The 27,156-nt window shown below is 37.8% G+C and overlaps 1 protein-coding gene across 1 annotated transcript in view; it reads right to left on the bottom strand.

Moving 5' to 3' along the window:
* Positions 1 to 25,475, bottom strand: part of LOC139356990 (uncharacterized) — a 32,516-nt gene extending 7,041 nt beyond the window's left edge. The window contains exons 1-3 of the mRNA XM_071072469.1: positions 25,394 to 25,475; positions 24,856 to 25,040; positions 1,553 to 1,673 (exon numbers count right to left, since the gene is read on the bottom strand). Of these exons, the coding sequence (XP_070928570.1) occupies positions 1,553 to 1,673; positions 24,856 to 25,033 (299 nt within the window). The 5' untranslated portion in view covers positions 25,034 to 25,040; positions 25,394 to 25,475. The remainder of the gene's footprint in view (positions 1 to 1,552; positions 1,674 to 24,855; positions 25,041 to 25,393) is intronic.
* Positions 25,476 to 27,156: the final 1,681 nt, after the last annotated feature.

Raw genomic sequence — 27,156 nt, 5'->3', positions numbered from 1 at the left:
TGCTGATGGAAATCTTTGACTGGAGCAAACTAGAATGTGACCCTTTTCTCCTTTGAGTTTATCATCAATCAATGGTGCTCTGCCAGCTCTCCATAAAGAGGATCCTAATCTCCTTTTGCCTTTACACTTCAAGAAAAGATAGGCAGCAACCAGGAGTTCCTGCGAGGTAATTTTGCAAGGGCTTCCTAGCGCGTGGAACAAGGATAAGCACCCAATAAGCACTCAAGAAGCGTTGGACATAAGGAAGAATGAATGAATGACTTTATGTCCTAGTGAAAGAATTTCCTGTGGACCTGAAAGTATTGGTGTGCCCACAAGTCCTTACATTCTCACATGTTTGAACATAACTCTGTAAAATAATACTGGAACTCCTCTAGCTCCATTTTATTGCAGTGATAGTAGGTCACCATCAATATCTAGATAAATGATTGCACCTGTGTAAATGTCAAGACAGTCAAATTTCAAACTGAATTGGGGCCTTAGTGGTTTGCCCTTATCTATCTTTCCTGTGCACCTACAATATCGGCCATGTAACAGAGCTCACATCCACTCTCCCACATTTCACTGTCTTTCCCATGTGCCTTTAAGGAATCATTCTTGATCTCAGCCATAAAATTGGAAAGCTGCATAACTGACAAGATGATCCCTAAAGGCAGCTGAAACACGGGGTAGATTGAAACCGACAGTTAATTTGTGGCAGTAAAAAATAATGATATCATCATAAAACAAGTTTAAGATCAGACTGGGCTCAAACACTGTGCACCCACAGGATATATAGATGGGTATTGTCAAGCTTAAATAACAAAGCAAAACAAAACTGAACCTCCCAGCTTCACCAAGCCCACTTCATTGGCTTTTTTATGGTACGCTATCACCATCTGCTGGCTGCAGCCCATAAAATGCCCAACATTCTCTAAGTCCTGGAATATTCCATTCTGCAGAGCCTGATGTTAATTACTATGCACCAGGAAACATATTAACCTCACAATATCATTGAAACGGTACAAATAAGTCAGATCTTCTTAGAATACCAAACAAATAAAAGATCCCAAGAGACTAGAGATTGCCAAAGGCACCCACCCTGTTCTGCCACGCCTGAAAGCTGCACCTGCTGCTTGCGCACAGCCTAGCATATTCTCTTTTTATTCCTGAGCTCTTTCTTTACAGGCACTCACTTTCCGACTTCCTCCTCTCCAGCTGCCTTCTCTACCAGGCATCCTACACGACACTGCAGTGATAGGCAAAGCAGCAGCTCTCAGCTAAAAACAACCTCCTCCCAGATATCTTAAAGAAAGAAAACCACTGACGCATCTTCTTCAAGGAAAGCAAAGCCCCAGCAGGACTGAGCAAAGAAAGAAAGGATATTGTTGCCTCTGTAAACTCTGAAAGCAATATTTTGCATGATTTTTCTCAAGGCTTGCCTTGCATTGTGTCTGGATTCCCTAACTCAGCAACAAGTGATGCTTTGGAGGGAGAAAAGATAGAGTATAAGCAAATAAAATATAGCCACCTGTACACCCCTACATATTTTATATTATGTGTTCAATCTTACCATTTTAGACCCTCTCTTCTTAGCATTGCAGGCCTCTGACTTCTCAACCATCCTGGGTATAAAAGAGGCTTTAGAAAACGTTCCTTCTTCACCACGGCTTGCTTTTGTTTCTTCCAATTATCTGCAATGAAAATTTTTTATTGAATGAGTATGTAATAGTTGTGTAATAAAACAATTTTTAAAATCCTTCAAATTTTTATCTATTAAAATTTTCCTGTCACTAATATTTTCATGACAAGAATTAGATGATAATTGCTCTCAGATAAAATATTTAGTTCTTATTTAGCAATAATGCAAATTTATTGTAAGATGTTTTCCCTGGAAAGACACCTGGTGTAGTAGAAACAAGTGACATGCTCTAACTTGGGCACACATCTATAATTGAACAGGCTATCCCTGTTAGAAGAGCATAACAACTCTGTACACAAAACACACTGAACAATTATTTCATCCTGAACGCTATCATCCTTACATCTGTTTAAACAATTAGTTCACTCTCTTAAACACTCTGAAATGTGAACTTTAGTTCAAAGGTGTTCTACATTTTCCTCCTGATGCTGCAATTTTAGAAGCAGACCACTTATAGGTTAGGACATTTCTACATTGCAAAGTAAACCCCTACAGAGCAATAGAGCCTTGAATAAAATTTCCATCTAAATTATTTTTGTTTGTAATAATAACCAGTGAATATATTTTAAATGTTCCATATCATCAAAATAACTAACAGCAAATTACTCTAAGGTAAAATAATAATGAATTTTTTCTTATCAAATAGCAAAGGATTTTTAGCAAATAATACCAATGCAGTCAAGCAACTATGCACTACTATCAAAAGTGTAATTCAAAGTAACCCTTCTAGAGGGTAATTTGGCGTTGTTTATTAAAAGTCTTTTTTAATGTATATATATTATGGTTTGCACATTCTAGCATTAGACTTTTGTCCTAAAAGAATAATCATGGCTAATGAATACAACATACAACATCACAGCTTTTTTATATAATTTATATACAACATCACAGCATTATTTATAAGAGAAGATTTTAGCATTCGGATATGGTAGGCTGAAAAAATGGCCTCCCCAAAGATGTCCATGTCCTTATCCCTGGAACCTGTGAATATGTTACCTTACTTGGTGAAAGTGCTTTGCAGATGTAATTAAGCTAAGGATCTAGAGATGGAAGGATTAGCCTGAACTATCTGGCCCAGCGAAATCATAAGAGTACTTATAAGGGGAAGGCAAATGAGTCCAAGTCATAGAAGGTGATGGGACAATGGAAGCAGAGTTTGATGTGATGCTCTTTGAAGGTGGAAGAAGGGCCCATGTGCCAAGGAATGCAGGCAGGCTCTAGAAGTTGCCAAAGGAAACAGGCTTTTCCCCCTAGAGACTCTAAAAGGAACATGGCCACACTGACACACTGATTTTAAGACTTCTGACCTCTAGAACTATAAGATAATAAATTTTGTATTGTTTTATGCAACTAATTTTGTGCTAATTTGTTATAGCAGCAATAGAAACTAATACACAAGATATAAAGAAATAGAGACTTTGGTAAATTGAGGGCTCCAAAAGCCTTATTCTTAAGGGTCTGAGTTACAAAAGACGGTCTTTTTGTGTGTGTTTTTTTTTTTAATTCTTTTTTTCTTTTTTTTTTTGTACTTTAAGTTCTGGGGTACATGTGCAGAACGTGCAGGTTTCTTACATAGGTATACACATGCCATGGTGGTTTGCTGCACAACCCATCATCTATATTAGGTATTTCTCCTAATGCTATCCCTCCCCTAACCCCCTACTCCCCAACAGGCTCTGATGTGTGATGTTCCCATCCCTGTGTTCATGTGTTCTCATTGTTCAACTCCCACTTATGAGTGAGAATGTGCGGTGTTTGGTTTTCTGTTCTTGTATTAGTTTGCTGAGAATGATGGTTTCTAGCTTCATCCATGTCTCTGCAAAGGACATGAACTCATTCTTTTTTATGGCTACATAGTATTCCATGGTGTATATGTGCCACATTTTCTTTATTCAGTCTCTCATTGATGGGCATTTGGGTTGGTTCCAAGTCTTTGCTATTGTGAACAGTGCCACAATAAACATACATATGCATGTGTCTTTATAGTAGGATGATTTATAATCCTTGGATATATACCCAGTAATGGGATTGCTGGGTCAAATGATATTTCTAGTTCTAGATCCTTGAGGAATTACCACACTGTCTTCCACAATGGGTGAACTCATTTACACTCCCACCAACAGTGTAAAAGCATTCCTATTTCTCCACATCCTCTCCAGCATCTGTTGTTTCCTGACTTTTTAATGATCACCATTCTAACTGGCGTGAGGTGGTATCTGATTGTGGTTTTGATTTGCATTTCTCTAATGACCAGTGATGACGAGCTTTTTTCATGTTTGTTGGCCACATAAATGTCTTCTTTTGAGAAGTATCTGTTCATATCCTTTGCCCACTTTTTGATGAGGTTGTTTGTGTTTTTCTTGTAAATTTGTTTGAGTTGTTTGTAGGTTCTGGATATTAGCCCTTTTTCAGATGGGTAGATTGCAAAAATTTTCTCCCATTCTGTAGGTTGCCTGTTCACTCTGATGATAGTTTCTTTTCCTGTGCAGAAGCTCTTTAGTTTAATCAGATCCCATTTGTCTATTTTGGCTTTTGTTGTTATTGCTTTTGGTCTTTTATTCATGTTTTTGCCGATGCCTATGTCCTGAATGGTATTGCCTAGGTTTCCTTTTTTAATCTAGTGTCTTTATGTTAACAATAATCTAAAGAATGTCAATGTAAAGATATTCTGGATGATCTGGTAGACCACCTCAGCTCTGCTATGATTTTGATGCCAAAGTTTGTGTTTGTACTTATAGTCACAATAGTGCCAAGGAAAGGCAAACCTCCTAGAGAACAAGGAGGACACAGAAGTTGTGGGAGAGCTGAATTATCACTTAGTAAACAACTGTTAATGTCATATTTACACTGTGAGGAGTTATCTTTGAATGTAACAAGATTAAGTTTAGTAGTTAAGAATTTTTGTTTAAACTTTTGATGGTACTGTACTTTGAGGTACACTGTTAAACTGATTGATCCATAAAAACAATGAATCATTGACTTAAAACAAGTTTATTGTAGAAGAAAAATATGATTATATTTAAGATGACTGACATGATAGTCCATCAGGCTCAAAATCAAATGAAGCACACCAAGAAAATATCAAACGTTTATCATCCTACTATTAAGTATCAGCTATCACTTTAAGTAACTGTTGGCATTTCACTTATATTAATTTTATATCAAAATTTAAACATAAATTTGTATTGGTTTTGAAGTTGTTAGCATCATAAAAAATTTATTCTAATTTTGTACTTCTACATAGAGAAGGAAAAACAATGAAAATAACATAAATCAAGCCTGGAGGGAGCATGACAATTTATCTTTCCTTTGAAAAGGATCCATACATTTGCTCAAGTATGAAAAATGTAGAGTTAATTAATTATGTTACTCCTCCTGATGGAATACTATTCAATCATTGGGAATGATGTCATAAAAAAAACATTTAATGAAACGGTGAAATGATCAGAATATGTTGATAAAATTTAAAAGTAGTTACAAACTGTTATAGAAAGATTCCAATGTTGAAAAAGAACTAAATTTCTATACTTAGAAAAATGAACAGAAAGATACAGATGGTCCCCAATTTATAATTGTTTGACTTACGATTTTTCTACTTTATATTGGTACAAAATCAATATATATTCAGTAGAAACCATACTTTGACATTGGAATTTTGATCTTTTCTCAGGCTAATGGTACGCAATACAATACTCTTACATGAGATATTCAACACTTTAATATAAAATAGGCTTCGCATTAGATTATTTTGTCCAACTGTAGGCTAATGTATGTGTTCTGCACACATTTAAGGCAGCTTTGGATAAGCTATAATGTTCAGTAGGTTCGGTACATTAAATACATTTCCAATTTATGATATTCTCAACTTACAATGAGGTTATTTCCCAAAAACAAATCCTCTTCATCTTACAGAAATAACCCTATCATAAATTGAGGAGTATCTGTATACAACTAAACAATAATAGATTGCTGGTTTTGATTTTGTTTTCCTTATAATTTTTGCTATTTTCAAAATTTTCTGAAACAAATATTCCTTTTCTAATGAGAAAATTGATTTTTGAATAATAAATCTAGGGTCAAAACACTATTTTATCTTGGCTCTGACTTCAGAGTGTTTAAAAATTGGAATGACAGATTAGCTTCTCAATGTCTAGAAGACAACTTTGCTGATCAACATAACCTGTGCTCCCCTATAAGAAGAGCAGAGTGTCAATGAAAAAAACTCAACGAATCCAACACTTGCCCTCAGAACAACTGTAGGGGTGTGTGTGTGTGTGTGTGTGTATATATTTACTTATTTATAAATGTATATACAATCATTCTCCAGGAAACCTGTTTTCTTAATGTTTAAGTGATGTAATTAACATGAAGGCATTTTCCTAGTGAGGTATCTGGGATACTCCTCTTCATTCACTGGGCCACCACACTTTTTCTTCTTCCTATCAGCTAATATTTCAAATCTATGACTTTTTGAGAAACTATGTATCCCTTCTCATATCATTAAGTTTGACTTCTGAAACTTTTACTGTAAGTTTAAATGATTATGATTATTTACATATTAACACATGCATCAAATGTATATTTTTCAAAAACCTTGGGGCTGAAAATTTCGTTCATTAAGTTTATAGAAAATGTCAATAGAGCTAATTGGCAAACCTTGTCTTCACTGTCAAACCAATCAACCAACTCAGACTTACTAACAGAAAATGTCTAGCTTCCCTGTTTATTTTTAGGAAACATCACTAAATTGCATCTTGTACTTCCTTACCTATGAATTCAAATTCATTTTTAGATAGACTGAGACAGAAAGACATGAGTTTCTTAAAGGAATGATATGAAAATAAGATGTATCATGTTTCAGTAATTCTCACCAAAGCTTTCACTTTGTGGGAGTGATGCAATCTCAAATACCAGCACTGTACACCATGGTAAGATTAGAGATGGGTGAGAGATGTTATTTTTTTATAGAGGCTAGAGGAGAGTGATTATAAAAGGGAAAGTGGGGTAGGAAAACTGGCCCACCACAGCCATCCTCGCCAGAAGATTAGTGTTAGGAAAACATACACATTGTCTTAGTCTGTGCTACCACAACAAAATACTGTAGATTGAGTCATTTAACAAGAACAGACATGTATTTCTCACACTTCTGTAATCTGGGAGGTCCAAGATCAAGGCTGCATCCTCCAGAGGGGCAGAATGCTGTCGGCTTATCCGGCAGAATAGCTGAAGAGCAAGCTGAGGACTGCCTGAAGCCTCTTTCATAAGGACCTTAATCCCATTAATGAAAGAAAAGCCCTCACGACCTCATCACCTTTTAGTGGTCCCAACCCTTCATACTGTCGCATTGGCAACACCTGAATTTTGGAGGGGACACATTCAAACAATAGCACACATACAAGCTGGGGATTTGGCCATTGGTTCCCTTAAAGGTATCTGTGACCTCGTAGCTCCTAGAAAGTCTGTGTGCCTCCAGGTTTATATGGATTCTTGTTTGAAAATTGCTGTTATAAATGCAAACAAGATAAGCAGAAATATTCTATCCAACCAAAACTAGATTCATTAAATCAGAATACAAGGCTTGATACCAGAGCTTAGAGTACAAAACACTCATGAAAACATATAGGATCCCCTCTTTTAATGAGTTTGAAGTTTTTTTGTCAGATAAGATGCACCTTTTGCAGGTGGATTATGCAGATAAAATTCTCACAATCATAAAGTCTCAAGATTTCACATAAGAAAAGACCTCTGAATTGTCCAAAATTTTCAATAATTTAAAAAAAAATCCTTTCTCCAGTACTTGTGCAACTCAGCCTTTGGGATGCATGTGTAAATTATTTAGTTATGGTCTCCTTTTGTCTTCCCCATTCTGTCCTGCTTACATGAAGGGTTTCATTAGGTTTAGACTACAGGGTAATCATTATTGCAATTAAATTAAACTTAATCTCCCAGAAAAATTTTTTACTGCATACTCCAGGCAGGCACTGTGCTAGATCGTAAGAAATGTGTTATCAGATCACACCTTAATGCCCATGACATAGAGAAAATGACTAGATATAGATGAACTCCTAAATGGCATGTTGGTGCTTCATAATAGTATCATACTCCATTTGGACTTGAAGTGTTACAACAAAATACTCCCATTCAGTAAATCTGTCTAATGTTAACCTAACTTTGAAAACAAAGTTATCTAATGCTCCCACATAGCCCCTTTCTTGACTAGAAGCAGAGAGCTTCTCTGTGCTTGCTAGAAAGCTCCAGCCACTCAGCTAGCATCAGCAGGATTCCATCTGCTTGTATCTATGTTCCCTGACCATAATCTTATCTCTTCTGTTAAACTCTCTGCAGTCCAGCTATAATGGCCTTATTCCTCCCAATTCCAAGAATTGTCATAAACTGGCCTTTTTCTGGAATATGCATGTCCCTCCCACTCCCCTACTAAACTCTTCCCATCCCTTTAGATGGCAACACGGTACAAAAGACTCTGTTTGTGCTTTTGCAGAGCTTTGTACTTCGAATCGCAGTTTGTAATCACATCTTTGTTTCTTTGACTATTTGACTAATATCTATCTCTCTCACTAGCCTGGAAGACCCATGAGAGCAGGGTCTATGAATAATTCATCACCATCGCATCTTTACCATTCCTGGAACTCAGAAGAAGCTAAATAACTCTTTGTTAACAACATGAACCCTGCTTGAGAAACACCAAACCTAGATAACCAAAGTAATCACGCATCAGTTAATGACAGAGATACATTGTGAGAATGCCTCATTGGTAATTTCGTTGTTGTGAGAACATCACATAGTGTACTTACAGAAACTAGATGGGATAGCTAGGCTCTCTGGTGGCATAGCCTATTCCTCCTAGGTTACAAACCTGTATAGCCTCTAACTGTACTGAAAAATGTAGGTAATTATAACGCAATAATTATTTATGTATTTAGACATATCTAAACATAGAAAAGGTACAGTAAAAATACAGTGTAAAAGATAAAAAATGATATGCCTGTCTACAGCATTTAGCATGAATGAAGTATGTAGGACTGGAAGTTGCTCTGGGTGAGTCAATCAGTGAGTAGTAAGTGAATGTGAAGGCCTAAGACACTGCTGTACTGTAGATTTTATAAACACTGTACACTTAGGACACATTAAATTTATTTTTAAAATTAAGCAATTGTGCTACGACATTACTATGACTCCATCACTAGATGATAGGAATTTCTTAGCCCTATCATAATCTCATGGGACCACCATCATATATGTGGTCTACCATTGACAGAAACATCATCATGCAGCACATGGCTGTGTATTCAGAAGGGCCATTCTCTGAGTATAGTCTGCAACCCCACCCTTGCCTTGCAAGGTCCAGGGAAAATGTGAGGTACGTAATGTTCCATAAGACCTTTTCAGAAACTTCCCTAGTAAACAGGGAGCCAATGAGGTAGAAACTGAAAAGTGTGCTCACCTCGTGGTCAACATTACAATTCACTCTACTGGGCCCACACCCTTCAATGATCATTTTTCCGGGTCTTCTCCGCTGGGCCAGAGTTTCATCTGTCTCACTCACTCCTGAATCACCAGCACTTAACAGACTGCCTGCTACATATTAGGTGCTCAATAAATATTTACTGAATAAATCAGTGAGTCAATCAACATCTGATCTAAGCCTTCCCCTTAGCACACAGTTCCCTGAAGCTGCCCAGTGGTAGAGTGTGTGGCATCTATGCAGTTGAGTTTTTCCACATTAATCTCACTTTCCCTTTCTAACTCACTAATTATGTTTTCTCCTTGACTCATTAATTTCCACACATAAACCGTCATTTCCCTCTGAAAGGTTGGTACCAAAATAAGTTGACCAAAAGAACTTTCTTTTTCTCATAACTCAAAAAAACAAAGAAGAAAAAATTGTCCCACTCTTTTCTCAACCAAATGTGCCTTTGAAAGATTTGGTATTTGAGCTCAGCATCCAACTCTCCAATTATCTAAATAATTCCACAAGTACAAAATACCATATTTACATATGCAAAGCAAGAACAAGAAATTAGAATACTTAATTTATTCACACAATTGAATGTTGAAACAACTGCAAATTCAGATACTTTTTTTTTTTTTTTTTTTTTGCAAATTCACATCTCCAAAGTGGCCTTATAATGTACTTCTTTATATAACATCATGGTCCTCAAAATCTCATCTTCAAACAATTGATATTTTAGGGACTTAAGTATTTAGGTAAATATTTGAAATATGTTTGCAAATTGAGGTTCCATAAGCAAGGTTGTTAACTTACGATCCTCACCTGAAAATGAGGTCATTGGTTTGCAAACATTTTGTTCTAATACCTAGGTGAGGAAGGAGGAGGGGGTACACTGATGGCTTAATAGCTTTTTCTTCCCAGGTAGCCTCATTTAGAATGAAAGTGATTATTTAGAAATCCATTTTATTCTAAGCAAATGTCTTTACCCTGGGAAAATAAGACAGAGCTACTTCTGGCGATTGTTGCCATTGTATTCAATGTTCTTCCTTACTACTCCCAATAGTTTAAATAAATATCTATAATAGTCCCCACCCTCCATGTAATCCCATATAAAACTTATCCCATTCAAAAAAAATGTATTCTAATGAAGTTATAACTTTTCTTCAATCTTTCTAGGTCAACATTTAATGCTCTCCTTTTCTAATCTTATACCATTTCACAGCAAAGTTAAGGTTCAACTCCATCCTGGAATGACACATTTTCCATCCAGCTATCTTCTTGCTGTTTAACGATGAGCATCATTCCTGGGGGAATGTCTCACATGAGATCATCTCCCAGCCCATAAAACCCACTAACAAACAGTCCAACTTGTCCTGATCTACCTTCTCATGGCATATTACATTAAAGAACCTGTAAAATAAGTTAAAGAGATAATAAAGTGATAGCTGAGAAACTTTACATAAATGGAAAAATTAAAATATAATAATTAACACTATGCTTGGACCTTTGAGTTCATTTCTATTCCCCAGTTTTACTTTTTTCCTGCATATCTAAAAATCAGGGCTTCTTCATTTCACTGTTTGGCTTAAAAGTTCAAAACCTCCCTTCTACTAGTTATCTAGGGAATCCAGAAAAGAGCTAATTGACCCAGTGCTTCACTTTTTTCCCCCCAAACTGATTGCATCATTTTATCTGTGTTCAAGAATTAGCCTCTGAAAGTACAAAGCTTAAGATGTGATGGGGGTTGTGTAGCACACCCAGACAAAGGCAATATTTAATATGAACATGGGAGAAGAAAGAGGCAGAAGGCATTATTTACCTGGTTTGCATGCTCCAGATACAGGCATTATGACTGCAGTTGTCAAGTGTGTCAACACTGTCAGATTCTAGCTATAAAAATACCTATAGAGGTTCATTATTATAACCCTTGGAAGACAATGAAATAATTTATTGGGAATCACTGAGCCTGCCCTATAGAGTAATGATTACAGGTGGGTTACACTGCAGCTGATTATAATAACATATTTAAAATCATATAGTTGGTTCTAACATTTAGCTTAAATTATTCATTGTAAGAAATTAGCAAACGCTTGAACCATGGTACCAAATAAAACATCTCTTGTTTATCCTCAAGATACCTTCTTGCATTCTGAAGGTTGTACTCACTGGCCTCCGAGGCCCCATCCCAAGATGGTCACTGTCATGTATGAATCCTGATTGCATAAAACTGTCACTCTTAATCTATTTGAAGGAACTGTTTTTTTCTTCATTGTGCTCTGCTAAATTCTGGACCTTAGCCAGTTAACTTATTTCTAAGATTAATGACACCACTCTGCAGCTTGCTGTACCTGAGTCTACAGGATGTTCACCCAGACCATTCCAGATCTCTGGAATTTGCCTCATCTTCTTTTTGGGTTGTAACACACTAGACAACTGAGGGAGGTAGAAAAAGCAGCAGAAAGGATTATTTACTCAGTTCTTTTGAATGAGTTTGATAAAAGTTGAAAATACATCCTTCATGGGTCAGAAATATGAATTCTATGACCTTTAATCTGCCTCTTCTTCACAATCCTTTTTATCTAAACATACTTCTACCTTTTGACACAGTAATTCCATCCTAGGAAAATAATGTAAAATATAGAAAAAGCTTTATGCCCAAAGATACTAATTGGAGTATCATTTTAATAATAGAAATAATAAAAGAATAATTAAGTAAATGATAGGTATGATTACAAATTATGTTTGAAAAATGTTTTAAATAACACATAGGTACACATAATTTTATAGATTAAAAAATCTACATATGTGCACTGCATTAGTTTCCTACTGCTGCTGTAAAAAAACTACCACAAACTCAGAAGCTTAAACAATATGAACTTTTTTTTTTTTTAATTATACTTTAAGTTCTAGGGTACATGTGCATAACGTGCAGGTTTGTTACATATATATACTTGTGCCGTGTTGGTGTGCTGCACCCATCAACTCATCAGCACCCATCAACTCGTCATTTACATCAGGTATAACTCCCAATGCAATCCCTCCCCCCTCCCCCCTCCCCATGATAGGCCCTGGTGTGTGATGTTCCCCTTCCCGAGTCCAGGTGATCTCATTGTTCAGTTCCCACCTATGAGTGAGAACATGTGGTGTTTGGTTTTCTGTTCTTGCGATAGTTTGCTGAGAATGATGGTTTCCAGCTGCATCCATGTCCCTACAAAGGACACAAACTCATCCTTTTTTATGGCTGCATAGTATTCCATGGTGTATATGTGCCACATTTTCTTAATCCAGTCTGTCACTGATGGACATTTGGGTTGATTCCAAGTCTTTGCTATTGTGAATAGTGCCGCAATAAACATAAACAATATGAACTATTATTTCACAGTTCTGGAGGTCAGAAGTCTGAAATGCATCTCAGTGAGCTAAAATCAAGATGTAGCAAAACTACATTCCTCTTGCATGCTCTAGGGAAAAACCCAAATTCGTTGCTTCTTCTAGCTTTTAGAAGCTGTCTACATTCCTTGGCTTGTGGCTTTCTTCTCTAGCAACAGATGGAGTCCTTCTTGTACTGCCATCTGTCTGGTCCTCCCTTTTCTGCCTCTCTCTTTCACTTTTTTTAAAAAAATTATACTTTAAATTCTAGGGTACATGTGCACAACGTGCAGGTTGGATATATAGGTATACATGTGCCATGTTGGTTTGTTGCACCCATCAACTCATCATTTACATTAGGTATTTCTCCTAATGCTATCCCTCTCCCAGCCCCCACTCCCCAACAGGCCCTGGTGTGTGATGTTCCCTGCTCTGTGTCCAAGTGATCTCATAGTTCAATTCCCACTTATGAATGAGAACATGTGGTGTTTTGTTTTCCGTCCTTGTGATAGTTTGCTGAGAATAATGGTTTCCAGCTTCATCCATGTCCCTGCAAAGGACGTGAACCCATCCTTTTTTATGGTTGCAGAGTATTCCATGGTGCGTATGTGCCACATTTTCTTATGACTACATTGGGCCCACCTGAATAATCCAGGAGGTTGCTAATTAGCAACCTTTATTTCATCTGCAGCCTTAATTTACTTTGCCATATAATTGCATATATTCACAAATTCCATGGATTAGGGATTAGGATGTGGATATCTAAGCAGGGGGAGGGGGATTATTCAGCCTACATGTGCTGTGCAAGAGAAACAAACCAACCAACCAAACTGAGCTGAAACAAAAACAAGTAACAACAAAACTAAGCATAGAAAATCTAGATTAAAATATACCACATTGGTCGCATTGCTTACTAAAACTGTGGATTATTGTTTTTATTTCCTCTACTTTTCCATGGTTTCCAAATTTTATTATTTTCTAAGATTTAGTATTTCCCAAATAGTATTATTATTTTGATAATAAAAAAAATCTTGACAAAAATGTGTTTTTAAAACATTCTCTGGGCTATAGTAGCCTATAATTTTATTCTTTTATCTTTTCACATGAATTTTCTTGCTTTCAAATAGTAATCAACTAGTTAAAGGAAATAAAAGGATAGTAAGTACAATACTTATTGATTAGGATTATCTCCCCACCCTCTGAAAAAATATAGTAACACCAACCTCATTGACTGAGAGAGCTCAGAATTGTGTATCTGTTTGTAGTTATATGTCTTATTTTCCCAATTAAAAATGAAATAATTTAAGAGCAAGTATGAGTCATTTTTTTAGTTGTCAAAGACAATGTTTATTTTTTATTTTTTATTATGCTTTAAGTTCTAAGGTACATGTGCACAACATGCAGGTTTGTTACATATGTATACATGTGCCATGTTGGTGTGCTGCACCCATTAACTGGTTATTTACATTAGGTATATCTCCTGATGCTATCCCTCCCCACTCCCGGCACCCCACAACAGGACCTGGTGTGTGATGTTCCCCTTCCTGTGTCCAAGTGTTCTCATTGTTCAATTCCCACCTATGAGCAAGAACATGCGGTGTTTGGTTTTCTATTCTTGCGATAGTTTGCTGAGAATGACGGTTTCCAGCTGCATCCATGTCCCTACAAAGGACACAAACTCATCCTTTTTTATGGCTGCATAGTATTCCATGGTGTATATATGCCACATGTTATTGGTGTACAAGAATGCTTGTGATTTTTGAACATTGATTTTGTATCTTGAGACTTTGCTGCAGTTGCTTAGCAGCTTAAGGAGATTTTGGGGTTTTCTAAATAAACCCCTAGACAAAGGAGTTTTCTAAATAAACAATCATGTCATCTGAAAACAGGGGCAATTTGGCTTCCTCTTTTCCAAATTGAACACCCTTTATTTCTTTCTCCTGCCTGATTGCACTGGTCAGAACTTCCAACACTATGTTGAATAGGAGTGGTGAGAGAGGGCATCCCTGTCTTGTGCCAGTTTTTAAGGCGAATGCTTCCAGTTTTGGCCCATTCAGTATGATATTGGCTGTGGGTTTGTCATGAACAGCTCTTATTATTTTGAGATATATTCCATCAATACCAAATTTATTGAGAGTTTTTAGCATAAAGGGCTGTTGAATTTTGTCAAAGGCCTTTTCTGCATCTATTGAGATAATCATGTGGTTTTTGTCTTTGGTTCTGTTTATATGCTGGATTACATTTACTGATTTGCGTATGTTGAACCAGCCTTGCATCCCAGGGATGAAGCCCACTTGATCATGGTGGATAAGCTTTTTGATGTGCTGCTGGATTCAGTTTGCCAGTATTTTATTGAGGATTTTTGCATCGATGTTCATCAGGGATATTGGTCTCGAATTCTCTTTTTTTGTTGTATCTCTGCCAGGCTTTGGTATCAGGATGATGTTGGCCTCGTAAAATGAGTTAGGGAAGATTCTCTCTTTTTCTATTAATTGGAATAGTTTCAGAAGGAATGGTACCAACTCCTCCTTGTACCTCTGGTAGAATTCGGCTATGAATCCATCTGGTCTTGGACTTTTTTTGGTTGGTAGGCTATTAATTATTGCGTCAATTTCAGAGCCTGTTGTTGGTCTATTCAGGGATTCAACTTCTTCCTGGTTTAGTCTTGGGAGAGTGTAAGTGTCCAGGAAATTATCCATTTCTTATAGGTTTTCTATTTTATTTGCATAGAAGTGTTTATAGTATTCTCTGATGGTAGTTTGTATTTCTGTGGGGTCGGTGGTGATATCCCCTTTATCATTTTTTATTGCATCTATTTGATTCTTCTCTCTTTTCTTCTTTATTAGTCTTGCTAGCGGTCTATCAATTTTGTTGATCTTTTCAAAAAACCAGCTCCTGGATTCATTGCTTTTTTGAAGGTTTTTTTGTGTCTCTATCTCCTTCAGTTCTGCTCTGATCTTAGTTATTTCTTGCCTTCTGCTAGCTTTTCAATGTGTTTGCTCTTGCTTCTCCAGTTCTCTTAATTGTGATGTTAGGGTGTCAATTTTAGATCTTTCCTGCTTTCTCTTGTGGGCATTTAGTGCTATAGATTTCCCTCTACACACTGCTTTAAATGTGTTCCAGAGATTCTGGTATGTTGTATCTTTGTTCTCATTGGTTTCGAAGAACATCTTTATTTCTGCCTTCATTTCGTTATGTACCCAGTAGTTACTCAGGAGCAGATTGTTCAGTTTCCATATAGTTGAGCGGTTTTGAGTGAGTTTCTTAGTCCTGAGTTCTAGTTTGACTGCACTGTGGTCTGAGAGACAGTTTGTTATAATTTCTGTTCTGTTACATTTGCTGAGGAGTGCTTTACTTCCAACTATGTGGTTGATTTTAGAATAAGTGTGATATGGTGCTGAGAAGAATGTATATTCTGTTGATTTGGGGTGGAGAGTTCTGTAGATGTCTATTAGGTCTGCTTTGGTGCAGAGCTGAGTTCAATTCCTGTTATCCTTGTTAACTTTCTGTCTCGTTGATCTGTCTAATGTTGACAGTAGGGTGTTAAAGTCTCCCACTATTATTTTGTGGCAGTCTAAATCTCTTTGTGAGTCTCTAAGAACTTGCTTTATGAATCTGGGTGTTCCTGTATTGGGTGCATATATATTTAGGATAGTTAACTCTTCTTGTTGAATTGATCCCTTTACCATTATGTAATGGCCTACTTTGTCTCTTTTGATCTTTGCTGGTTTAAAGTCTGTTTTGTCAGAGACTAGTATTGCAACCCCTGCCTTTTTCTGTTTTCCATTTGCTTGGTAGATCTTCCTCCATCCCTTTATTTTGAGCCTATGTGTGTCTCTGCACATGAGATGGGTCTCCTGAATACAGCACACTGATGGGTCTTGACTCTTTATCCAATTTGCCAGTTGGTGTCTTTTAATTGGAGCATTTAGCCCATTTACATTTAAGGTTAATATTGTTATGTGTGAATTTGATCCTGTCATTATGACGTCAGCTGGTTATTTTGCTTGTTAGTTGATGCAGTTTCTTCCTAGTACCGATGGTCTTTACAATTTGGCATGTTTTTGCAGTGCCTGGTACCGGTTGTTCCTTTCCACATTTAGTGCTTCCTTCAGGAGGTTTTGTAAGGCAGACCGGGTGGTGACAAAATCTCTCAGCATTTGCTTGTCTGTAAAGGATTTTATTTCTCCTTCACTTATAAAACTTAGTTTGGCTGGATATGAAATTCTGGGTTGAAAATTCTTTTCCTTAAGAATGTTGAATATTGGCCCTCACTCTCTTCTGGCTTGTAGAGTTTCTGCCAAGAGATCCACTGTTAGTCTGACGGGCTTACCTTTGTGGGTAACCCGACCTTTCTCTCTGGCTTCCCTTAACATTTTTTCCTTCATTTCAACTTTGGTGAATCTGACAATTATGTGTCTTGGAGTTGCTCTTCTCAAGGAGTATCTTTGTGGCATTCTCTGTATTTCCTGAATTTGAATGTTGGCCTGCCTTGCTAGGTTGGGGAAGTTCTCCTGGATAATATCCTGCAGAGTGTTTTCCAACTTGGTTCCATTCTCCCTATCACTTTCAGGTACACCAATCAGACATAGATTTGGTCTTTTCACATGTCCCATATTTCTTGGGGGCTCTGTTTGTTTCTTTTCACTCTTTTTTCTCTAAACCTCTCTTCTCGCTTCATTTCATTCATTTGATCTTCAATCACTGATACCCTTTCTTCCAGTTGATTGAATCAGTTACTGAAGCTTCTGCATTTGTCACGTAGTTCTCGTGCCATGGTTTTCAGCTCTATCGGGTCATTTAAGGACTTTTCTACACTGGTTATTCTAGTTAGTCATTCGTCCAATCTTTTTTCAAGGTTTTTAGCTTCTCTGCAATGGGTTCAAACGTCCTCCTTTAGCTCAGAGAAGTCTGATCATCTGAAGCCTTCTTCTCTCAACTCATCAAAATCATTCTCCATCCAGCTTTGTTCCATTGCTGGTGAGGAGCTGCGTTCCTTTAGAGGGAGAGAGGCACTCTGCTTTTTAGAATTTTCAGCTTTTCTGCTCTGTTTTATCCACATCTTTATGGTTTTATCTACCTTTGGTCTTTGATGATAGTGATGTACAGATGGGGTTTTGGTGTGGATGTCCTTTCTGTTTCTTAGTTTTCCTTCTAACAGTCAGGACCCTCAGCTGCAGGTCTGTTGGAGTTTGCTGGAAGTCCACTCCGGACTCTGTTTGCCTGGGTATCAGCAGTGGGGGTTGTAGAAGAGTGAATATTGCTGAACAGCAAATGTTGCTGCCTGATCGTTCTTCTGGAAGCTTTGTCTCAGAGGGGTACCCGGCCTTGTGAGGTGTCAGTCTGCCCCTACGGGGAATGCCTCCCAGTTAGGCTACTTGGGGGTCACGGACCCATTTGAGGAGGCAGTCTGTCCATTCTCAGATCTCAAACTCCATGCTGGGAGAACCACTACTCTCTTCAACACTGTCAGACAGGGACATTTAAATCTGCAGAGGTTTCTGCTGCCTTTTGTTTAGCTATGCCCTGACCCCAGAGGTGGAGTCTACAGAGGCAGGTAGGCCTCCTTGAGCTGCAGTGGGCTCCACCCAGTTCGAGCTTCCCAGCCACTTTGTTTACCTACTCAAGCCTCAGCAATGGTGGGCGCCCCTCCCCCAACCTCGCTGCCACCTTGCAGTTAGATCTCAGACTGCTGTGCTAGCAATGAGGGAGGCCTTGAGGGAGCCAGGCATGGGATATAATCTCTTGGTGTACCGTTTGCTAAGACCCTTGGAAAAGTGCAGTATTAGGGTAGGAGTGACCCAATTTTCCAGGTGTTGTGTGTCATGGTTTCCCTTGGCTAGGAAAGGGAATTCCCTTACTCCTTGCACTTCCCAGGTGAGGCAATGCCTCGCCCTTCTTTGGCTCTCACTCGGTGGGCTGCACCCACTGTCCTGCACCCACTGTCTGACACACCCCAGTGAGATGAACCCGGTACCTCAGTTGGAAATGCAGAAATCACCCATCTTCTGTGTCACTCACGCTGGGAGCTGTAGCCTCGAGCTGTTCCTATTCAGCCATCTTGGAACTGCCTGACAATGTTTAAAAGAGGGATAATCATGACCCTTATACAAATGCAAAATGAACACATGTCAAATATTTTATTTCAGTACAATAATGAGTGAGGGGACTAGTAAGATGTTATAACCCATTCAGACAATAATTTGAAGTACCAACCATATAATCAGTTAAGGAGTTCTGAAATAAATTTACAAGTAAATGCCTAACAGGTCTATTCACTGAGCTATAATCAATTTCTTCCCAGCAGACACAATTAATTTACATTTCCATTATTATCTGTTTTTTTCTACAACTTAAAGCATCATAAAATAGCAGAAAGACAATGAAAATCAGAGATATTCCAGAAGGTCACGCTAGACACAGAAAATTCTTTCACCCTCTCCCACCCAACCCTCCCCCACTTTTTTGGGCCCATTCAGTCTCTCAGAATTTTTCCTGACAATACAATACCTCATATAGTATCTTGAATGTAGTATGCACTCAGTATAAATTTGGGGTTTGAATGTTAGATTGAAAGATCAGTTCTGGCCTGATTACATTAAATGGGTTTGGAATGCCAGCTACCTTATTATTCTTTTTCTTTGTCTGAGGCCCCAGTTGTTTGTCTTTCTTCCCAGCTATGCTTACATTAGAAGCAGAGGAACATTTTGGGCCTCTGGGTTTAGCTGGATCTATCAGGGTGATATTGCACGAGAGAGAGAAAGGGCCTGATGCTGAACTATAATGCTAGTTTGAGATAATCACAAGAAGTACTCTCAGGACTCATGAGACCGGAAGTGACAGACTCCCCTACCTTGAGCAAGCACTTATTTGGCTCTGAAAAGAAAACACTCCAGAGATGGCCAGGTAGCTCTCACCATCCTGGCTTGAGTTCTCTAGATTTCAACAAGATTTCCCTCAGGTTTTCCAAAGTTAGAATAAACTGTATTTTTTTTTCAAAAAAGTTTAAAGATTTGCTTGAAAAATCTTTATTTTCAAAGAACCCATTCCCATAACCTCATAAGAGAATTGTAAAAGTAAATGGGCTTTTCCTTCAAGACCTAGAGAAATTAAATAGTTTAAGAACTCTAGGGCCATGATATGTTCCAGATGGGTGAAGAAGCAGAAATTAAGTGCAATTAGAATTCCAACTGAAGTCATCAAGATATGAACACTAAAGGAAATAAAAATCTTTCAAGAGTTTCAGTTACTTGAACCAACAACTTAAAAAAATACTATTGTATTTTTAAGGCAATGTATAGATAAGTAACAAGGCATTTTTATAACTGTTATCAGAGACAGTCAACTCTAGTGCCCTTGGCTGCAAAGAAAACCAGATCAAACCAAACAAGGTAAGATGCCACACATATTGTCAATTAAAACCCTGAACAATTTAAAATGCAGAATGATCTATCTACATTAAATAAAAAACACTCCATAGACATTTATAAATTGCCCCTCAAGCAAAGCAATTTTGTGCTTTGAAAGAATACATATATAGGAAAAAAAAAGCTTGGCATTGCACCAATGATCAGCCAACATCTTGGCACCCATTCAGACAGCATCTCCTACTAACAGTTGTAGTAATTTTTCTCATTATAGTGTTTGCACGCACATAAATCAGATTCAGGTGAATTTACAATGTGCCACGAACCGTCAAACTTATAGCAGCCAGCAGATTGTCTTAAGTGATACAGGATTCATGCCTTTGAGCAGCACATAACTCTCACAGCTATTGGACAACAGTCCAGATGTAGCTTCCTCAGTATTCTTCCATTTCCGTAAGCTGATAAGTTTATGTGTGACATTTCAAACTTTTGATTTTTATCTGTTGCCTGATTTAAATTCTAAGTGAATCTTAAAACTGAGATCAGGAACATGAAGTCTTTTTAAATGAGATCTGAATTTGTCTAAGACCAAAGCGGCCTTGGTGCAGCGGCAGCATAGCTCCGTGTTCCCTTAGACTGTGGTCCATTTACCACTTCAAGCTGCAGTATCTGTGGGCATTTGAGCTTTTTCTCTGCCTGCTAAGCCTACAATTTCCAGGTGCACTTCAAACAGACTGAGAAAGATAGCCCCTTGACTGCGTGCATTTCAAGCTTATCCTTCACATAGAATCTCAGCAGCTGCCACATTAAACAGGAAACCCATGGGTCAAAATCTGAACTGAGAGGGAAAAGGTAACAAGCCGACCTGAGCCAGGGGTAATTTATGATTAAGTTAATGAAATTCTAATTAGGCTTATAAAGCCCTGAAGTATTTCTTGCAATGACTTGTCACGAAGCCTTTATTCAGGGGAAGCCAGAGTGCCTTTGATCTGGGTCATGCAGCATATTGTAGCATAGATTCGTGTTTATATTGCCTCTTTTATAGTTAAGCACACTCTTAGAGGCTTGAAGGTAATATGAAGCACTGGGGAGAAAAAGAAAAAGCAGCAATCTGTTCAGACCCAATGTGATACTTGCTCAGAGTACCTCTGGGTAATTGTTCAAGTTCTTGATTTACAAAACAGATTATTTTCAGCCTAAATAATGGCTAATAAATGCACCATAAACCATTTTTAGCCTGCAGTCCAGGTCCTTTTAAGAGTGGACTTGTCCTTAGAATTAAGAATATTTCAGAATTAAAACTAGAACATTATTAAAAGTAAGGACCCCTACTTAATTAAGTACGCCCACTCACAGGCATTCAGCAGTGCCCTCTGCAGAGCAGACGGAGAGAAGAAGTCCACTTGGCAAGTTGCCTGTGTGACAGGGAGCGAGGCTCCATTAATTCCGAGGTGTATAGATCGGGCTCACACCTGCAATGGGAAGAATCGCCGTGCCAATGGAGGTAGCCAGACCGATCTATCCTGAAGTGTGCTAGCTGGGAATTATACCTTAAGGGGAGGAATAGAAAGTACTGCACTTATTTTTAAAAAAATAAGACAAGAGTCAAACATAAGTCTATGTTCGGGCTCATTTTTACACTTTTAGATTTAATTAGCTTATTAGAATAAAATCATATTCAGAAGGCAACCATTTAAAAAATCTTCAGGGGCCTGCTTTCAAGATCACATCACTTTAACTTGAACCTTTCTTGACTCATTTTACTGACATCTCATTACCTTTATAATTATTCAAACAACTTATGCAGGACCTATGCATGCATGGCACGAAGCCAGCCTACAAAAATTGAGACCTGAGATTTCAGGTTTCATGTCCTTTCCCACTCTGGCCCATATACTACTGCTTTCCTTTGACGTTCTCATTGGAAAAGATTTCTAGAATTATGTATTCCCTCCTATCTCTTGACTCTACATTTAGTACAGAGATTACTTCCACATACCTAATAGGTTTTTTTTTTTTACTTTCTCTTATACTTTCGAAAGGCCATTCAATTATGAAACGAGTTCATCTCTTAAAAACAAAAAACGTTCTTTGACAATGATATCTAATAGCATTGATCTGTCATGGAATACTATATCAAACGTAATTACTTCTAGTGAATTATTTCATTTTAATTTCTTTAAGTACCCTTTGAGGAAAGTACTATTCATATCTCTATTTTACAGATGAAAAAACTGAGGCATGAAGGAAGTGATAATTTTTCAGGCCTATCTAGTGTGGCCTGAATTTAAAGCAGGGTCTCTCTGACATTAAAGCTCTTATTCTTAATCTTGTCATTGACACTCTATGACTCACTATGCCATGTCCACTTTTCAATTTTCTATGAATTCATGATGCCAAACAATAAATACTTTTCATAAGACTGCTCCCCCAAAATAAGTAGTTCCCAGCATCCTTATGTCCTTAATATATTTATAACAGAGCAACGGCAAATGATGATGATGCAGACTTGCATAGAAAGGACAAATTGTTCTAAATCACAGGATGTGTTCATCAGTCAGCATGATTAAACTGTCCTCACTTAAAATAATGCTTCTCATTCCCTCTTAGTCATGACCACTGTCCCCAGCTGCTACCAACAACAGAAAGAGAAACTCCAGTTTAATAAACTCAGGGTTTCCCTGGAAGGGAAACTTCCAATGAAAACTTCCTATGAAAATACATTACAAAAATCAAAGAAAACACATGCTATATTTCAGGCTTATGATTGGTCTATTTTAATCCATGTGGGTGTGTGTTCATCTGATTTGTCAAAACGTCTTGAAAAATAAATAAGGCTTTATCGAAAGGCTTTGTTCAGCACACACACATATTTATGTGTGTGTATATATATATGTGTATATACATATATATTGGACTAAGGATAAGAGTACTTCAACTGTGATTGGCAAAATAAAATTATCATTAATTATTTAATAATCTAAATTACTTTGATGCTATCAGAACAGGTAACCCTGATTCATGCTAGGTTTAGAATGTATTCAGGTTGGGATCTTATTTTTGTTATTTTGTGTTTTAGTTCTTTTGTGAAGTGATAAGTGATACGGTTTGACTGTGTCCCCACCCAAATCTCATCTTGAATTGTAGTTCCCATAATCCCCATGTGTCGTGGGAGGGACCCAGTGGGAGGTAATTGAATCATGGGGGCAGTTACCCCCATACTGCTGTTCTCATGTTAATGAGTGAGGTCTCATGAGATCTGATGAGTTTATAAGGGGTTTTTCCATCTTTGCTTGGCAATTCTCCTTCCTGCCACCATGTGAAGAAGGATGTGTTTGCTTCCCCTTCCGCCATGATTGTAAGTTTCCTGAGGCCTCCCAGCCATGTCAAACTGTGAGTCAGTTAAGTCTCTGTCTTTTATAAATTATTCAGTGTCTGGCAGTTCTTTACAGTAGTATGAGAACGGACTAATACAGTAAGGATCACTGGTGTATTACTATATAACAAAAGTTTTATAAAGACAAAAAAAAAACTAAAGAAAAAAAGAAACACATTATCCTTAGACAATATTTTAAATCCTAACTCCACCATGTCCTTGACAATTCCTTGAGACATTATTAGGCTCATTTTACAGGTGAAGGAACTCAATCTTGGAGAGCTTAAGTAATTTCTTAAGGATATCCAGAATAGTTGAGTAAGAATTTCAAACCTGCTATCTTGCCTCATCTTTTCCACCTGAAAGCACTTGTCTCAGGAAGGATCATAATGCCCTCTCCATATCTCTGTATTTGCTTGAATAACTCTTACTGGCCTTGGAGGACTAACTTAGATATTCCCTTCTATAGGAAGCCTTCCCTGGAACCCCACATCTGGACTGGATTCTTCTTGTATCTGTACCCATGATACTCTAGGTATACCACCCTCTGTCACAACACTTATCATGGTATAATATGGTTGCCTATTTCCTTATGGGTCTCTTCCACTCACCCCCATCACTGACTGTAAGTATCTTGATTACTAGGGACTATGGTCTATTCAATATTGTATTCCCCCAGGTTTAACATGATGCCTAGCACATCAGAGGGACTCCCATGTTTACTGAAGAAAAAAATCAATGGTCAAATGAGTGAATGCAGACTCCAAAGCTCACACACGTGCTGCCACAGGTTAAGTGGTATCTCAGCCTACAGCACACTGCCTCTTAGATCAAGTGTGTGGCAGCACCGAGCACAGGACCCACCGGGAAGCCAGCACTCAATAAGCATTTTCAACAGTTAAATTCAGGTAAACTCCCCAGGGTCTAAACCAATTATTTCAGTGAAGGGCATCAGCTTTCTCATATTTCAAATCAATCAAGACTTTGTCAATAGCACAGCAGTTTAGTCCTACTATTGAAAACATAATTCGTTTCTCATTATTTAAGTGGAGGAAAAGGATGAGCTATATGTGAGTGACTTAGCAGTAGTGCAACTTCAATGTTATTGTATGAAATTCAACCTAAGCAGATATGACTAAAGATAACACAAAACTAGAAAAATAAAAATAAGGACTCCCTTTGCATTTAAAAGAAAATGCTAGTGCTTTGCAAGGCTACAGGTAAAAATTAACTTAAAAAAATAAAATAAAATCACTCTCTTTTAGCACCAGAGTTGAAGCCTTTGTCGATAAGACACTGGAGAGTAGTTAAAAGAGTGGGGAGGGAAATACAGTGGGTGACAAGAATTAACTCTGATACTGAAAAGAGAAACAGGAAGAGGATATAGGAAAACAAAATGAGAAAGTCTTGTTCTTTAGCACTCTGGACTTCTCTTTTTACCCACATTCTTTTGGGCATAGAAAACAATAAAAAGGTAAATTTAATTATTACCTCTACATAAATGCTTCCTGTGGTAGACAGAATACTGCCCCCCACCCTCACAAAGGAGTGCATGTCCTAACCCCTGGAACCTGAGAATAAGTTGTCTTACATGGCAAAAGGGACTTTGCAAGTGTGTAGATTTTCCTGGTGGGACCAATGTAATCACAAAGATCCTTATAAGTGAAAGAAGGAGGCAGGAGAGTAACAATCAGAAATATTTGAAGACACCCAACTACTCGCTTTGAAGATGGAGGAAGGGGCTGCAAGCCAAGGAATTCAGGTGACATCGAGAAGCTGGAAAAGACAAGGAGACAAATTATTTCCCTGGAGGCTCCAGAAGAAATGCAGCCCAGCTGACAATTTAATTTCAGTGAGACTCATTTGAGATTTCTGATCTCCAAAACTATAAGAGGATAATGTGTATTGTTTTAAGCCACTACGTTTTTGATAGTTTTTTTTACAGCAGCCATAGGAAACTAACACACTCACAAATTTTGCTTTGTGAACCTGAGCTTCTGATACTAGGCTGTTTGAGTCTCTATTTCAGTTTACCCCTGACAATCCCAATGCAACACATCCAGTATTAAGCTCATCATCCTCTTCCCTACCATGATTCGTCTCCCAGACTATCCTACATGGTCTGTTACCCTGCCTTTCTTCCAGGTTGAAGCTAGATGCTTGTGATTCTTCCATATCTTTCTCCCTGCTCCCCAGTCTGTCTCCTCTCTTGCCTGTTCTCTGGATAAAGGTCCACTGAATAACACTGTTTTCTACTCCCATTGTCATAATGCAGAAAAGAATTCTAATTTTATAAAGAATTAATTCTAAAGGAATTTAAGGTGGCTGGCATGGGAAAAGAATAATGAACAAAGAAATACCAAAAGAAAAGAGAATGGGGGAGAGACCCTTAAGTATATCTTCAGGAAAGAGGGAAGGGATTTTCCAACAGGCAGTGAGTCTTCATCATATAAGCTGACATAAAGATCTTTCAAATCTGAAAATATGCAGTTCCTATGGTTAAAGAAAGTGAGGAAGACTTGTACAGAAATCAAGTGAACCAGTCTTTCCAAAATACTCTAAAACTGGTGGTTCTACTTCACCATGCCTCAAGTTTTTACATGGCACACAACTATGATTTTTAGCAACCCCCTGCTCAAGATGTGATGATGGTATATACGAGGTGCTCATTCTTTCCACAGCAGAGCAGAATCAGGTTTCAGGATTCCAGTCATTCCCTAAGATAAAAGCATCCAGCAAGAAAGAGTTAGTTCATGGAAGGTCTGGCTGACCTAGTTAAGATAATATTTCATCCTGTGAAAGTTGTTGAGAGAATAAAATATGTCACCAAAAGCTCAATTAGATAAGGAAACTCTCTAAAGGGCCAAACTCTTAGAAACCAATAAAGGAGAATGGTTCACTTTCTAGTGACAGCTTGTCACATTCCAAGAGAAATGTCTCTGCTTAGGCAGTCTCAGGACACCAGATACTGACTCTGTCCTGACATGCCCTACAACTCTAAAGTCATTCAGTTCTGGGTTTTGGAAAACTGCATTTATAGAGACATATATTCTATTGTGATCTTTATAATATTTGAGGTTTTTTTTAATAAGCCATCCAGAGTGTGTAATTTCCCAAGACGAATGAAAACAACTGACCATCCCCAAAGGGTCAGTCCTCAACAGGATCACTGCAATGGACATCCGACATTTCTTGGTGGCAGTAACCAATGACATGCTACAGTTACTGGAGTCTCAATGAGGATCTCACAGTCTCTGCTGGCAGTTACCAACAGTGTGCTATAATTCTGCTCCCCAAGCCTCAGGGGAGAGCCTGGTGAAGACTTGCCTACCAGAGTATAACCCAGATTCTATCGTAAATTGTGTCCACTTTTCTTGTCATTTTAGCCAACAAAAATCGGTACTTCTTAAAGCCAAGCAATGTCTTGAACTTTGATTTACATGTAGCTCAGCTTTAGAAATTTAAAGTTCTTGGAAATGCATGTAAATAAGTGTTCAAATATCTGCCTTTCGTCTCCCTCCCACTTTCCTTATTGCTCTCTTATATGAAAAAGGAATATGAAACCAATGAGCAACTTTATCAAACTATGCTTGTCTCACTCCTGCCCAGAAGATAGAGTTGAAATGAGCACAAATCTAAGTGGTATAAGTATCCGAAATTTCAGTGTTCTTATTCCCTCCAAATGGCTATCCATGAAGTAGTCCAACCAAGCCCAAGGTGAAGCATTCTTCCTGGTTCTTCCAGTAAAACTTCATCAATAAATAAAATCATCAAAGAAAGATACAGCTGACATTCTATAAACTATATCCAGTCATATGGGAAAGATAAGATCTACCCTAATTATAAGAATTATAGGAAAAACTCTCTTTTATAAGAAAATTGAAACCAAAGA

Source organism: Macaca nemestrina, chromosome 11, assembly GCF_043159975.1.
Source record: "Macaca nemestrina isolate mMacNem1 chromosome 11, mMacNem.hap1, whole genome shotgun sequence".
Lineage (NCBI taxonomy): Eukaryota > Metazoa > Chordata > Mammalia > Primates > Cercopithecidae > Macaca > Macaca nemestrina.
The sequence above is the reverse complement of the archived record's forward strand: the minus strand, read 5'-3'. Positions and strand labels throughout refer to the sequence as shown.